At 44.5% G+C, this 16245-nt stretch overlaps 1 protein-coding gene across 2 annotated transcripts in view; it reads left to right on the forward strand.

The window, feature by feature from the left end:
* The window catches only part of CIT (citron rho-interacting serine/threonine kinase), a 176061-nt gene that overhangs the window by 58767 nt on the left and 101049 nt on the right, over nucleotides 1-16245 (forward strand). For both annotated transcript variants that reach the window (XM_010841399.1, XM_010841398.1), the window contains exon 10: nucleotides 12617-12800. In XM_010841399.1, the coding sequence (XP_010839701.1) occupies nucleotides 12617-12800 (184 nt within the window). The remainder of the gene's footprint in view (nucleotides 1-12616; nucleotides 12801-16245) is intronic.

Genomic DNA, 16245 nt, shown 5'->3' on the forward strand with positions numbered 1-16245 from the left:
TCCAGAGTTTCTCATGATGTACTCTGCATATAAGTTAAATAAGCAGGGTGACAATATACAGCCTTGACGTACTCCTTTTCCTATTTGGAACCAGTGTGTTGTTCCATGTCCAGTTCTAGCTGTTGCTTCCTGACCTGCATACAGGTTTCTCAAGAGGCAGGTCAGATGGTCTGGTATTCCCATCTCTTTAAGAATTTTCCAGTTTATTGTGATCCACACAGTCAAAGGCTTTGGCGTAGTCAAGAAAGCAGAAATAGATGTTTTTCTGGAACTCTCTTGCTTTTTTGATGATCCAGAGGATTTGGCAATTTGATCTCTGGCTCCTCTGCCTTTTCTAAATCCAGCTTGAACATCTGGAAGTTCACGGTTCACATATTGCTGAAGCCTGGCTTGGAGAATTTTGAGCATTACTTGACTAGCGTGTGAGATGAGTGCAATTGTGCGGTAGTTCGAGCATTCTTTGGCATTGCCTTTCTTTGGGATTGGAATGAAAACTGACCTTTTCCAGTCCTGTGGCCACTGCTGAGTTTTCCAAATTTGCTGGCATATTGAGTGCAGCACTTTCACAGCATCATCTTTGAGGATTTGAAAGAGCTCAACTGGAATTCCATCACCTCCACTAGCTTTGTTCATAGTGATGCTTTCTAAGGCCCACTTGACTTCACATTCCAGGATGTCTGACTCTAGGTGAGTGATCACACCATCGTGATTATCTGGGTTATGAAGATCTTTTTTGTATAGTTCTTCTGTGTATTCTTGCCACCTCTTCTTAGTTTCTCCATTAGCCGTGTGTTTCTCCATTATCTTGGTTGGCCTTTAAGTATGTCTCCCTGTTAGATAGCCACCCAGTCACTTAGGGGCTGGAGGAAATGAGGAAGGGGAACTGGGGGTGTTTAGGTGATCATCATGAGAGAGAGAGTAGAAGGGCAGGGGGATGGTATAGTGATGGCAGGAACTCAGCCTCCTAGACTAGGAGTATGTGGGCAACACCTGCTAAAACTTCAAAAAGCAGTAACTGAGACACGTGGTCAGGAGCTCTTACAGGTGAGTATTTATATGTCTTGGGGATTTTTTTTTTTTTTTAAGAATAAGCTATTCATAGGAGAAAATAGGCTAAAAAGAGCTAACTGCAGGGAATTTGCTGATGGTCCAGTGGTTAGTACTCTACTTTCACTGCTGGGTCCTGTGTTTAATCCCTGGTCGAGGAACTAAGATGCTGCAAGCCATTCTTTGTGGTCAAAAAAGAAAAAGCTAAACTCATATGGATTAAGGTTATAGGGTCTCCCCCCTCTAGTTTGAATTTAGAAGCTACCTCTAGAGATATTAAAAATATATATGTAATATTCTACTTTATTTCAAGATAAATCAAGATGGCTTACTTTAGAGATAATTGCAATACTAAACTGATAAAAATAAATGAGAAATCTGGATAAAGGGCATGTCAAAGTAGGGACATAGAGGTAGGGTTAATGGTAAAAACCAATAAGCTCTGGTTAAATTGCCAGCCAGGGGTGGATTTGGGATCCTTAGCCTCCTAGTGGCCAAAGTAAAATGGAGAATATGGACAGTTGTAAGAGGCTCTGTCCTGTGAGAAGAAAAATCCAGAATAATATGTTCAGCGAAGACTCAGTTTTCTGGTACTGAGTCCTGAGGAGTTTCAAAATGGGGTTCCCCAAAATGAGACCCCTTGTGATGTGGTGGCCCTGGGGATTTCCCTGTGACCACTTCTTACGGCGCCTCTTAGTGTAAGCCAATGCTGCAGTGCTGAATCTCCGTTCAGAAAGTCATTTCTAAATGAGGCAAATTCATGCCTTTCCTGGGAGAAGATGAGAAAAGGGGAATAGATTTGTTAGAGAGCCCATAAATTGGAGTCCTGAACTCTTCATTTCTTACTTGCTTGGAAGATTTTCCAGCAAACATGGAAATGATTTGGCCAAAGATTCAAAATTATATTAAACATCTGGGACTCTATTCATCAGTCAACTTTGCAGTCAGTTCAGTGAAGCGTGGCAATTGCATTTACACTCATTTTCCAAGGGCAAAGTTCAGATAGCACTAAAGAGGGCAGTTGGCAGGAGTCGAAAGAGATCAGAGCTGAAGGACACAGAGTAGGAGGTCCAGGTGGCTCGTGATCTCTGAGGGTTTGGAAATGATTTTCAGTGTCTTCACTTCAGAAAAGAAGTATGACCGACTCTTTGATTCCTGGGGATGTCCTTCAAAATTCTGACTAACAAGGATACACACAAAGAACTGATACCCACACAGGAACCAAAATAAAGGAACACATTTGTCTCTTTGCTTCTTCCATGGGGCTGACGGTGGGTGGTGTTTTTCCATCCCCCATAAACTGGAAAGTAGTGGACTTTTCTGGCAAGAATATCTGGTAGAGGGGCTTCTCCTGGCTTAAAATGGGATAATAATAAGCATCAAAAAGACTACAGTGTCTTGAAACACGTCCATTCATGAGTTCATACTGGCAACTGAAAAAAATCTTATTTGTCACTTCTGGCAGTTGCTGAGGCACACCCCGCCCCCCACCCCAACTCTGAATGTTGCTAAGTATAGGGAAAGATGGGCTTCCCAGGTGGTGCAGTGGTGAGGAATCCACCTGCCAGTGCAGGCAAGGGCACCCCACTCCAGTACTCTTGCCTGGAAAATCCCATGGACGGAAGAGCGTGGTAGGCTGCAGTCCATGGGGTCGCTGAGGGTCGGACACGACTGAGCAACTTCACTTTCATTTTCAGTTTCATGCATTGGAGAAGGAAATGGCAACCCACTCCAGTGTTCTTGCCTGGAGAATCCTGGGGACGATGGAGCCTGGTGGGCTGCCGTCTATGGGGTTGCATGGAGTCGGACACGACTGAAGTGACTTAGCAGCAGCCAGTGCAGGAGACGCAAGAGACTCGGCTTTGATCCCTGGGTTGGGAAGATTCCCTGGAGTAGGAAGTGGCAACTCACTCCAGTATTCTTGCCTGGAGAATCCTGTGGACAGAGGAGCCTGGCAGGGTATAGTCCATGAGGTCACAAGGAGTTGGACACCATTGAACAACTGAACACACACTTAGGGAATGAACTTAGCGTTTATCCTGCCTTCCTGTTTGAACTGTATTCCAGAATTACCAAATTGTTGATGTGCTAGTAAATGTAGAAGGAATGATGAACTTAGAAAAACACCATTTTTCAACTCTTAATGACTTAATGATTCTAGGCAAAGATCATCCATGGCTGCTGAGACATGAAGTGAAAGATGAGAGAGAAGGTCATGGGGAGGGACGGGGCTGATCTCACTGGACCACGTGGATCATTCTTAACATCACACAAAGAAAGATAAGCAGACATTGTGTGCCCTTTAATGTCATGGGCCAGTAAGTAGACAACACATCCTGGGGAATATTCTCTCCAAGTGAAATTGAGTATGAGTGTGCCTGTGGCCCTGGATTTAACTTCCAGCTTCTAGGAAATGGAAGTTGCTTCCCTGGTGGCTTAGATGGTAATATGCCTGCAATGCTGGAAACCTGGGTTAGATCCTAGGTTGGAATGATTCCCTGGAGAAGGGAATGGCAAACCACTCCAGTATTCTTTCCTGGAGAATTCCATGGACAGAGGAGCCTGGCAGGCTACAGTCCACGGGGTTGCAAAGAGTCGGATATAACTGAGAAGTAACACTTTTTTAGCACTTCCAGGAAAAATGGGCATAGAGAAACATGTTAAATGATGTCACAAGGATACAACCACCAAGTCCAGATTGTGAGATTTCTACAGGGATCTTGTGATTCAGTTTCTTAAACCAATAAATGCCATTAAAGAAAAAAAAGGTCAGTGTTTATAGATTGAGGCATACCAACCAAATCAGTGTCTGAACCTTGGTTGGATATTGATTCAAACAAATCAAATGTAAAGAGATACTTTGCTGCTGCTGCTGCTAAGTTGCTTCAGTTGTGTCCAACTCTGTGCGACCCCATAGACAGCAGCCCACCAGGCTCCCCTGTCCCTGGGATTCTCCAGGCAAGAACACTGGAGTGGGGTGCCATTTCCTTCTCCAAAAGTACTTGCACCCAGTGTACTGGGGACAGTGTACTTTGGGCACAGCTGTAACAAATTGAGCACAAACATAATATTAGATAATGGTAAGGAGTTTCTGTAAATTTTGTTGGATGTGATGAAGGTATTATGGTCATGGTTTTTTAAAGTCTTCACCTGTTAGAGAGTCGTGTTTCTCCCCCTAGGGAACATTTAGCAATGTCTGGAGGCATTTTCGGTTGTCAGAACTTGTGGTGGTATTGGCATCTAGTGAGTAGAGGTCAGAGACACTGCTAAACACCCTATGATCACGTGTCAGTCCCTGCAACAAAGCATTCTCCAATCTCGATGTCAATAGTGCCACAGTTGAGAAACCCTGAGTTAGGGATATTTGCTGCAGTAATTATGGGTGAAATTATTACCACCCAGTGTTCTTGGCCTCCTCAACCAACAGAAATTGATGAAGAGGCCAGACAAGAAATTCAGGCAAGGCTTTAGTGGGGCTCCTGCGGCAGCAGCAGGGAGTGATAACAAGTAGCAGGTTCCCTTGCTTGCTCCCTGAGGGTGATGGGAAGCGAGCTGGTTCCTTGTATGGGGTGAGGGAAGGGGTGTGACCAGGGGTTGGGCTGGAGGAGTGGATTAGGTGGTTTGTCCACCTCTTTGGTGGTGACGTGTGCAAGTTGGATGTGCAGTACCCTACTTTTGCTCCTAAGTGGCTGCTGGGTTTTGGATCTTTTTGTATCTTTTTGTCCATAATTTGCCCCAACTGTGTATGCATGCAGTTATTTGTAGTCCTTTACAATTTCTTTGTATTTTATTACTTGAGACTTTTGTCTGGGTGCAAGTACTGCAGCAAAGGGTCCCAGGTCTTATGTCTCAAAATTATATGATGTCTGGGGTTTGCTTTTAATAATCAGCACACATGCAAATAAAATAGGGACCAGAGTATGTGAAATGAAATGAAAATACTGTACGTTTTTTGAAGGTGTGCAGGAGTTCATTGTACTCCTGTACCATTTCTGCACATATGAAAAATTTCATATTAAAAATTAAAAAATAGGGCTTCTCTGGTGGCTCAGTGGTAAAGAATTCACCTGCCAATGCAGGAGACATGTGTTTGACCCTTGGTCCAGGAAGATCCTACATGCCACAGAGCAGCTAAAGCCCGGGAGCCACAACTACTGGGCCCTCACGCTGCAGTTACTGAAGCCTACACGCTCTAGAGCCTGTGCTCTGCAGCAAGAGAAGCCACCACAATGAGAAGCCCATGTACCGCAGCCAGAGAGTAGCCCCTGCTCACCACAATTAGAGAAAAACCCATGCGGCAATGAAGACCCAGGAGAGCCAAAAATAAATAAAATTATTAAATCATTAAAAAATGTTGAAGAACTCTTCCCCCCGCCCCCCGCCAAATGTTGGAGAAAAAGATAACTACAGAAGTCTTGAGGACAGCAAAGAATGTATCTAATTGGATGTGTCATAGGTCTAGGTAGTTCAAGGGGAAAGGTGCTGGAAGGGAAAGTTGTTGGGGTCTAGAGCACGGAGGTTCTAGGAAATGGAAGCTCATGAATTATTGTTCAAGTATGTTCTGGGGGCCTCCAGTCTGTGCCCCAAACTGGATGTATCCACACCCAGAGAATTATAGTCTTGACTAGTTACAGTCTGGAAAGATTCTCTTTGAGTGTTTCCACCCTGTGTAGGTATTTCACAGGTTGCTCTGTACCTAGACCAAGAGGGAGGGGGAAACAGAGTGGCACTGCAGTGTTAGAAGGCTGGTTGAAGTGTGGTCCAGAATTGAGAGAAGGCGTCTCTAAAAGCGTAATCTTGTGGGAAAACATAAGTTGCTTACCAAAAACTTGATAGTAAGCAGCCTATAGGAGCATGGCCCTTGAGAAAGGCGAGATTCAGACAGAGCGCACACCTCCATCGAGATCTTGTATCTGCCCCCAGAGAGGAAACCTGTGTAGCTGTGGGCAGCCCAGCCCTAGCATCCTTGAGACTGATCAGTTAAAGCATACTTCATCACTTCTTGGCCTTTTGGCTAGGATCAAATGTAATATCTGTTCTTACGACATTAAAGCATACCTCACTGATGCTAAAACTTCCATATTCATTTTCTTTGAAGACACCATAGTAAAAACTGATCACCAGCCAAGTCAGCTTTACCTGAAAGTCTCTTTATAACTGTTTGGGGAACCAGACATGTCAGATAATTCTTTTTCTACTCAAGTCTGTTGCAAGCTAGATCCAGTTTGTCTTCTTTTTGCATTTTGTATACAGTTCTGCTATCTGGACAAGTTACATCTGACCATTTTCCACTCAGAGGGGTGACAGTAAGGGGGCTTGCCTGAGGTTTCAGATGTTTTCATGGGCTAAATTACTTATGTGTATGTAGTAGCTAGCTCTTCTTACCTATCCTCTAATTTATTCTCTTGGTTCATTCCTATAAGATCTCTGATACTGGAAATCTTGCTCTTCTTTCTATTGCAACCTTTTTCTGTTAGAGTTGTTCTCTTTGTAAGAGTCACTCATTGATATTCTTAAAAATTTCTGCTCTTGCATCAGTTGTCACACTTTTGCCATGCCTTCTGTTAATCCATGTCTTCTCTGTTTCGGTTATCACTTCCTTAGAATTTGTCATGTTAACTATTATAGACTTGTCCTTTAGAGGTTCCTAGCATCGACCTCTACCAACCATCACTGTTAAAATGATCGTATCAGTCTCAGGTGCTGACACCAGCCCAGCACTCTCAAACTCTTTCTCATAATCCCTTCTGTCAAGCCAGTCCAGGATTTTCCCCCCTTCAAGGTCCAGCCAGGATTTCACTTGTATTTACTTCCTAGCCTCATTACCCACAGCTTTCTTGGGCTACTGTTCCCTGGCTTTTCTAAAGAAGCACTCATCTCCACTCCAGCCCGTGAAGACACCTTTTAACTAACTCTAGAGAAACAATCACCTCCATGACGCACTCCTGCAGGAACACACAAAACTCACTGTACCCACTTTGGCAACAAATGGTGGCCATCACTCTGTTTACACACTCTCCACTTTTCACAGCCTCATCTTGACCTCTGAATGACGCAAATAGCCTCCTCTTCACTTATCTTGTAGTTCTGTCTTCATCTTGAAGATAAATGTGATCACACTGGTGCCTCAGATTTTAAGGAACTAGAAGACAGCTGATTTGGGGATAGTCTTCCTTTTAGATTTAAATGTAGCATCTAATTAACTGAATACTTTTTTGTAAGATGTGTGACACCATGCTAGATAGAATGAAGTTGAAAATGTCTTTGATTTACTATCATTGAATGCCTGCTGTATTCCAGGCCCAGTTCTGATTCATGATACCATCACATGATATTTATTTATGTGCCTTTGTTGTGACATATATGTTGTCTGTTATTCCTCTTCTAACTCTGCCACACACAACGTAGCACCAGTGTCTAACCCACAATGATGAGTAAAAGTCATGGAAGTTTCATGAGCTATATCTAAATTCAGGTTTTTGTTTTTAATGTACCAATTCTTCATGACTGAATTGAGTATTCTGTAGAGTTTCCTGTAGTGGCATATGGCATGAAATAGCCTATTAGGTCTAAGAAATTATCCCACATCTAAGGTTCTTGTTCATTCATTACTTTCACAATATAGATATGAAACCGTGGATTGGGACAGACAGGTAACTGTTCTAGGTGCTTGGTATATAATGGTGAGCACAGTGTCGTCTTTCCCCTCACGGAGCTTGTGTCCAGTGGGAAAAGCAGATGATCAACACGAGACCGAAATGAGAAAAATCTTTTGCATTTTGAATATTAATTGTTTTTTTTGGTATGCTGGTAAGTTAAAAGTTTGAATGGGATAAATGGAGCTCAGTGGGATGTGTTAGAAAGAAGTAGGGTCAAGGGGATGAATCCATGTACCTTTTCTTGTTTTTTTTTTTTTTTAAATTTGTGAATGTTTTTGAAGGCAATACACCCTGCCCCAAGCTTCTAATGAATGTCAAGTTTTTAAAAAGGAGAGGATTTATAGGAGAGAGATTAACTGCAGTTCTTAAAATAGCTCTTTGTTTCTGAAAGCCTTGTTCTGCCATCTTATAACTGGGTGGCGGTGGGAGGGAGGCCCTCCAGAACATACTTGTGTAGCCCCTGCCACTAAAGAGAATGTGCCCTGATGTGACCTCAAGCATAGGCTGACTTATTTAAAAAACATATAGGGAAAACTTCATCCTGTTTTTTTAGTGGCTTTTATCAACAAACAGATCTTAATATATGACTTCTTATTGGCTATTATTGAATGTAGTGAGCACGGGCAGTGGGGGTGAATTGATGAATGCTCTATCAGGAAATATTAATATAAGCACTCATTAACATATTTTTCAGACAGAACAATCCTACTTTTAAAGCCTCTTCATTTAACTCAAACATACGGTAGCTTCTTCATGGCCTGTATTATGCCAGGTGCTCTCTTTGCAAGAACTATTTTCTAATTGTTTAATTATATATCTATTCAGCATATATTTGTCATGTACCTGCTCAGTGCCTGGCACTGTGCTGTGTTCTTAGGTACATTGTATACTTCCATCAGTGTAGGTGCAAATCCAGTGATTTCATTGACCAGTGAATACCTTTTTAAAGCAAAAAAATCATTTTGTATGAGGATCAAAAAAAGGGACTTTTTCCAATAGGTATAAGAAAGAGGAGAATTAGCCCCTCCCCCCAACATGTGTGTGTGCTAAGTTGCTCAGTCGTGTCCGATTCTTTGCGACCCCATGGACTGCAGCTTGCCAGGCTCCTCTGTCCATGTGGATTCCCCAGGCAAGAATACTGGAGTGGGTTGCCATTCTCTTCTCCAGGGGCTCTTCCCCACCCAGGGATCGAACCCAGGCCTCCCACTTTGCAGGTGGATTCTTTACTACTGAGCCACCAGGGAAGCCTGATATAGATGTGGTCATATACTTGGTAGTCCTCGGCTTATACAGTCTTTTAAAATCTGTCATCCAGATTTTGAGCTAGTTCTCTGTTCTTTCTGATGCTCATATTAGAGGTGCATTGAACCTTCTCGTTCATTTTCTCCTGTCTCTGTGCATTGCATTCTATATGAGCACTTTTCCAATTGTTGTGTTCTTGCAGATCATCTGGGGATCTTGTTAGAATGCAAGTGTTGATTCATCAGTCATGGTGTAATGCCTGTGATTCTTTATTTCTAACCAACTCCCTGATGATGCTGTCAGTCTACAGATTACACCTTGTGAAACATAGTTCCTTGTGATTCCTCAGGTCCTGCTGCTAGTTCACTAATTTTCTCTTTAGCTGTGTCTGTTTAACAGTGAGTTTTAAACTTTAAGTTCAGCAATCATATTTTTCATTTTTAGAAGTTCCGTTTGGTTCTTTTCAAATGTGCTTTGTCTTTTCTTCAGCATATCTTGTTCTTTTATTAGAATTTTTGCGCATTTATCTTGATAATGAATGAAAGTTTATTTTATGGTCCATTTTAGATTGTTCTCTTATCTGCAGTATTTGGGGGGTTAATTTTCCTATTTCTTGTATCTGCTGATGCTCCTTCATGGTATTTTGGGTGGTTTCTTTTTCCTTATTACATGTAGTTATTGATTTTTATTTTTTTATTGTGAACTCATTTCTAGTTGAGAGAGTATGTGGCGGGGGAGGTGTGTGTGTGTATGTATGTAAGGGGATGAAAGAGAGAGAAGCAATCTTGCCTTCTGGGTTGTGCCCTGGGTTGTGAACGTGGCCCTACAAATATTTCTCCTCGTAATCTGCCAGTACCCTAACGGATCATGGACCAATGCTGGTGATACTTCCTTGGGTTATGGTTCCCATACCATGTAGGGCACTGTGAGTACAGACACCCTCCCTGGGGCCACAGTTTTAATAGCTGTGCTGTTTCTTTCCCCCTAAAGGGCTCTGGACAAGGGTGAACATCCATCATTTTCTGGTGGGTTGAGAATTTTCAGTTGTCCCACTTCTCTTTGGCTTGAGACGATGATACTTTTCCCTGCCCAAATGTGGTTCCCAGAAGTCCCTCTTTTCAGAATTTCACGTTTTAGCCAACCAACTACCTGTCTAAAGGCTGATGTTCTTGGCTTTTCATCTGTCCTATGAATTTCTCACCTGTTATCAGTGGGGGTATTTCATGTTGACTTCTCCCTCTTATTGAAGCTTCTCTGGCCCTTGATCTAATCTTAGCTACACAGGCTAGCCTTGAGCCTGATGGAGTTTAAAGAGGGATCTTATTTCATAGTACAGACTTTCTCAGTTGTAATTGTTTCACAGAGGGTGGCTCCTGCCCCTATATTAATCATACTTCTCGCTCAGAAATTCTATTTCAGTCTCCCAAAGATAAATTAGTATATAGTAGAAAGGGAATTAAACTTCTGCTAAGAATGAAATGAAATGATTAACACAAACATGTGTGAGTGTGTCTGTGCCTGGTGCAGGAGAGAAGCACACTCAACACAGATTCTGCTGTATCCCACTAGCCTTGTAACCATAGGATCTGTCATAAACATCTGTGTCATGTGGGCAATAATAATAGCAGGAAGTCTGTATGGAGTGTTTATTATATACAAAAAACTGTGCCAGTAACACTTTATATAGATTTCTTTCATTTAAACCTCCTAGCAGCCCTTTGAGGGAATTTTCTCTATGTTGAAACTGAGGGTCAGAGAGGTTAAGGGACTTTCTTTCCCAAGGTCACAGTGCTGGTAAGTGGTAGAGCTGGGGTTTGAACCCACTTAGTCAAAGTATGTGCCACCAACCATGATGCTTCCATATTAATACCATCTTCAAATCTCTCTCCATGTATTTCCTCAGTCTTTATCTGAGTTTTCTTATTTTGGGATGGGACACTTTTGTCCTCATGAAATATAATTTCCATTAAAAACTGTTCTTGTATTTTTTTTTTCCTCTTGGAAAAAAAAAGATACTGGGTAATGGAAATCCAGTTGGATTTGAGCCCATGTTTATGGAAAGTACATATGGGAGGGGGGCTGAAGCATTCAATAATTTTTCTTTCCATCACCTAATTTTTAAAGTATTAAGCAGGTAGGTTCTGACATTACCAGGGAAGGTTTAAGTTCTCTGAGAGCTTGGAGGCGTGGAATCATTTTCTGGAAGAGCACATGTGACACTTTCAGTCTGCTACCACATCTCAGTGCACCTGAAACCCTGAGAATGTCCTTTTTGCATTTCCTGGCAGCTGCCAGACCTCCTCATTCTGGCTTCATCTCCTCCTCACTCCACATCCCTTCACTACTCCATCTCCTTCCCGATGCTGCCTGCTGCTTCCCATGTTGTTGTTGTCACTGGGGAACTTTGGAAACAGCCAGATTCTTTGGAGTCTGTAAGTGGAAAACAGACTGCTGCTCCTATCTGGCACTAAGCTTTGTCTAGAAAACAAGGAGTTAAAAAGCAGCCTGGTCCAGGGAAGGTCTGTGACAGCTGTCCTAGGGGGCGCTCTTGAGAGCTCTGGCCTGACTCATGCTGCTCTGTCACTCAGATCAGCATTGGCCCCTGCCACGCAGGCAGCCAGGTGGGGTTACTGCCAGAGCACGCACAGAGCGGGGAGCATGAAGCCTGCACTGCGGGGGATGTGATGCCCAGCTCGCCTGCTCACCCAGCCTGCCTACCACAGACGCTTCAGCCTGCAGCCATGGTAACACTTCTGGCCGGCTGCACCCCCGGGAGCCCACCACAATGGGCAGCCTCCTGGTGACTGATGGACCAGTGTCCACCTCCCCGACTGAGAGAGCTTAGTAGGTCCGCAGGAGGCGGAGAAGATGTAGGACGTTCCTAGCTGGGAATCATGCCTTAACGAGGTAGGACGCAGCTGTCCATCCACACCGTCAGCGCGCCGGGGTGCCGTACATCACTGGGAAGAACTTTATTTGGCTGGCATTTCATTATGCTGATTAAACTGCGGTGGATTCATGGGGCGTGATCGAGTTGGGGAGGAGGGATAATCAACTTAAAAAAAAAAAGTGGTCCATAAGAGCTGCGAGTATACTCATCCGGATATGAATGGGCTAGACTGCAGTGCTATCCTCACACGAGTTACATACCTCTCAAACCCCCTCTCCTGCCCCTCCTTCCTCTCACTCCGGCTAATCCCCAAAATGTAGAAACTCTACCTTATCCCAATGATTAGCACTAAGTGTGAATGATTTAGATCAGTCTGGAAGAGGAAATAAATAGGTGTAGGTTCATCTGGCACGCCAGCACCAGCCAGCTGATGCTCCGTAGCAGCCTTCTGGAAATATCAGCAACGAGTTCCCCAAGTGCTTTCTTTCTGTTCTACCAAGTGACCTGTTTGAGTTCACCCTTCAGTTTCCCCCAGCAGGAAAGGCAGCCTGTCTGCGGGTTGGTGGCCATGTTGGCAGGGAAGGGGTTAAGCTCTTGTTGCTGTAAGAGCGGAGCAGAGGCTGGGTCTGCCTGTGTGTGAGCGAGATTGAAAGCAGGCGCTGCAGTGCCATCAGGAACGCTGAAGGAGTGAGACGATTTTCTTCTCCGCAACAGTGTTGAATCCGTCTGAATTTTTCTCTCCCCCCCACCCCCTTCTTCTTGTTTTTTCTTTAACCAGCTCCTCCCCCCTTCGTTCCCACCCTCAAGTCTGATGATGACACCTCCAATTTTGATGAACCAGAGAAGAATTCGTGGGTTTCATCCTCTCCGTGCCAGCTGAACCCCTCAGGTTTCTCGGGCGAAGAACTGCCGTTTGTGGGGTTTTCGTATAGCAAGGCACTGGGAATTCTTGGTAGATCTGAGTAAGTGAAATTTTGACTTTTCTAAGGGACCTGCATTGATACAAGGCATAGAGCCCAAAGGTGGTGGTGGTGGTGGCAGCAGGGTGGGGGGAGTGTGGTGGAGGAAAACTGTTAGTCAGTCTGTATTTGAAGAGCAGTTTACCTGGTTGGGCTTTGGTGGGATAGACTGTTCGTATTCTCATTTTCCTGTACCTCTTCCTGTTCATAGCATCGTAATTGTCAATTGGGTACTTTGGGTTAGTTTTTCAGTCTTTGGTCTTCTTTAGAGGGGAGGAGACAGTGGGAGATACCTAGCAGTGCAGATCCTCGGTGAAGGGAGAAATGTACAGGGCTGAGCTGGGCTGTCTCTTTATCCATCTGTGGATCCCTCTGTCTCTCAGGTGGGTAGATGGAGATTGCTATCTTGGCAGTGTTGAAAGAATCCTAAAACCTGTTTTTCATGAGGTAAGGGTTTCCTGATGGGGTTAGCTGAGCTGCAAGTGGCTGTACCAGAGCCCCGACGGAGGGATGGTGCTCAGCTCGGCTCAAAGTCTGCTGCAAGATCCAGGATCTGCCAGCTGAGCCTCTGAGCCGGCAAAGCACTGGTGGCCAGAGGGAGCCCCGTTACCGTGAGCCACCGGGCGGGCGAGTGATGTAGCCGAGTCATTGATTCACAGAAACTGGGCTTCACGGGGGAAAAAACAGACCAGGAGACTAGGAAATGGAAGTATAAATATCACTGTCAGCCTCTTGACATGATCAGTCTTTCTCCATTCTTGAAAAAAGCTAATGAAAAATGTGTTAGTCCAGTGCTTGGCAGTTGGAGATGGCGGGAGGGGGGTCCCTGGCTTCCAGCCTCCTGGATATTTGTCAGAAATGCAGTAGCTTCTGTGGATGTCAGAGCTCAGTGCCTTGCTTCGTTCTCTTGATCCGATGGCATTTTGTGTTCAGGGGTCTGAGTTCCCCTGGAAGGTCTTGAACCAGATTGTGATATGCCCCCTGAAGCCCCAGCTCCCTCACTTGGAGGCTCTTGGGGTAATGTTGGGTGATCAGTGGCTGCCCGCTTAGAAAACAAGCAGAATTTGGTTTTATCTTGGCAGCATTTATTCCCGATTTGTTGTGCTTATAGCTCCGATATCGATTTGAAGGGATGTCATGTGGGTTCTTGGATGGTGTCTCCCCATGGGTGCTATTTTGACAGTAATGTTCCTGAAAAGATTTCAGACATCTGGGGGGTAACTGGGCACTTGATGAGATATAGGGTTGTGGGCTGCAGTAGAATTTGAGAGAGCTGTTTGGGTTGAAAGAGACTGAGGTGACCCTTCTTTCCTCCCTCCCTGGGGGCTTGCATTAAAACTCGGGGTTGGATTTCGGCAGTGGTGGCTGTACCTTGCTGGCTAATTTGCTCTGCAGCCCTGAAGCAATCTGGATCATGGGAAAAGAGGCAGAAAGCTCACTAGCTGTTGCATGTGCCATCAGATGGGTTTGAAATGGCCCAGCAGGGCTGGGAGGTTTTGCACTGGCATCGAAGAGCAGGGCAGAATTGGAGGCCTGCTGTTAAAGGATGCATAGTTAGTGGGCAGCTTAACCTTGACACACACAGCGCACTGAAGGTCACCCATTGGACTGGACAGAGGTGCGTGGAGAGTTCTAGTTCTGGTCACCAGTGGGCTAGCCAGGTCAGAAAGAAAGCTTGCTTGGGGTGCCAACCAGTGATCTGAAAAACCAGGAAGGACTTGAGGGAATGAGATTTCAGGAGCAAAGGCAAAATGATGTGGGGGCTCTCAGGCGTTGCAATTAATCTGAAGCAGTGTGTGATTAATAACCTATTTTTCAGGAAGACTGTAATTGCATCTTTTTGCTTCTCATAGAAGGCTCGGTTAAGGGAGCTTTCCGACAGGGGCATCTCAGTATTGAGGCCCAGGCACTCGATAAATATTTGTGCATTTAATTTACTCACGATCCTTTCTCTCAGATTGTGTTTATATCGCTCACTGTATTTGAAGATAATGCTGTTTCACCTTTGGTAGTTGAAAATATATCTCTAGAGCATAAAATGAGCTTCCATCCATGCCCATCACAGATGCTCAACAAGATCCTCATTAAAGTGTCCATGCAAACAAAACCGTGTGTTACTTATCTGGACGATGTAATTGAAGTATTCCTGTCGGGTGGGTGGTGTGGATCAGTGCCCTTTCCATGGTGATTTGGGAATGGAATCAGAAAGATTTCCTTTCATCTTATAATGTGATCTTGCTGTTGGGCTTATTTATTTGGCCAGGGACACTGTGGGTAAAACCTACAACATCATTTTAGAAATTCACCCCACCTGTTGGGCATAGGTGACCCTGGATGTATTGGATCATCATCATCAGAAATTCAGAAAAGAGTCAATGCTGACATTACTTAGAAGCCCCTGCAGTTTTGATAACATATAATCGTTACAAAATTCATTTGGAGGTGGGAGGGAGACATTTTCTGGAGAGGCCACCATTGCCACCAGGGACCTGGGGTTTCTCCGAGATTTTCTTCTCCTCCCCCTCCCTGTTTCAGCATCACAGGTATTTGTTTACACACATTGATTACCTGTGCTGTTACTCTTCACACCACTGAGGAAATTGCAGATGCTGCTGTACTGCGTTGGAAAGAATTGACCCCAGATCTCTTGCCACTAAACTGAATGAAATGTTCTGAGGTGGAGCTGAATGAAAGAGGAATTTTCACAGACACTCTGGCAGTCAGAATGATTTTAATTATTGTGATCACTCATCACTTTTTAGGATCCTTTTTTGGGACCCTGAACTATTTTTAAGCCAGCCACTTAATGCATCATTTTAGGTTTAACAAGAATCTTTTTTTTCTCCTGAGATTTATTCATTTGTTTTTGGCTGTGGGGGGGGTCTTTGTTGCTGCACTTGGGCTTTCTCTGGTTGAGGTGAGTGGGGGCTGCTCTTCATTGTCATGTGCGGGCTTCCCATTGTGGTGTCTTCTCTGGTTGCAGATCATGGGCTCTCGGCACTCAGGCTTCAGTAATTGTGGCTTGTGAACTCTAGAGTGCTGGCTCAGTAGTTGTGGCACACAGGCTTAACTGCTCCATGGCCTGTGGCATCTTCCCGGACCAGGAATTGAACCTGTGTCCCTTGCATTGCAAGGCGGATTCTTAACCACTGGACCACCAGGGAAACCCTGAAGTTTACTAAAAATCCTGATCTTAGCATTCTGAGTCTGAGCTGTAGTGGTAGTTCCTTGCACTTGAGTTGGAGGGAGTGGGAGAGATCCTACAAACTAGTTCTGATTGTCTCTAGGGTGGAATGATGGCAAAGTTCATGCTGGAGAGTGTGTGTCTGGTGCCTCTTTCTTCTTAACCAACAATAACCCAAACCAAACCCCCAAGCTCTGAATGTCTGGGTGTTCCTCTGAGCCTCTGTCTGCCTGAAGTTTACAATGGCGGGGGCAGCGGGGCGGC

The sequence above is a fragment of the Bison bison genome, unplaced genomic scaffold (assembly GCF_000754665.1).
Source record: "Bison bison bison isolate TAMUID 2011002044 unplaced genomic scaffold, Bison_UMD1.0 scf7180017864160, whole genome shotgun sequence".
NCBI lineage: Eukaryota > Metazoa > Chordata > Mammalia > Artiodactyla > Bovidae > Bison > Bison bison.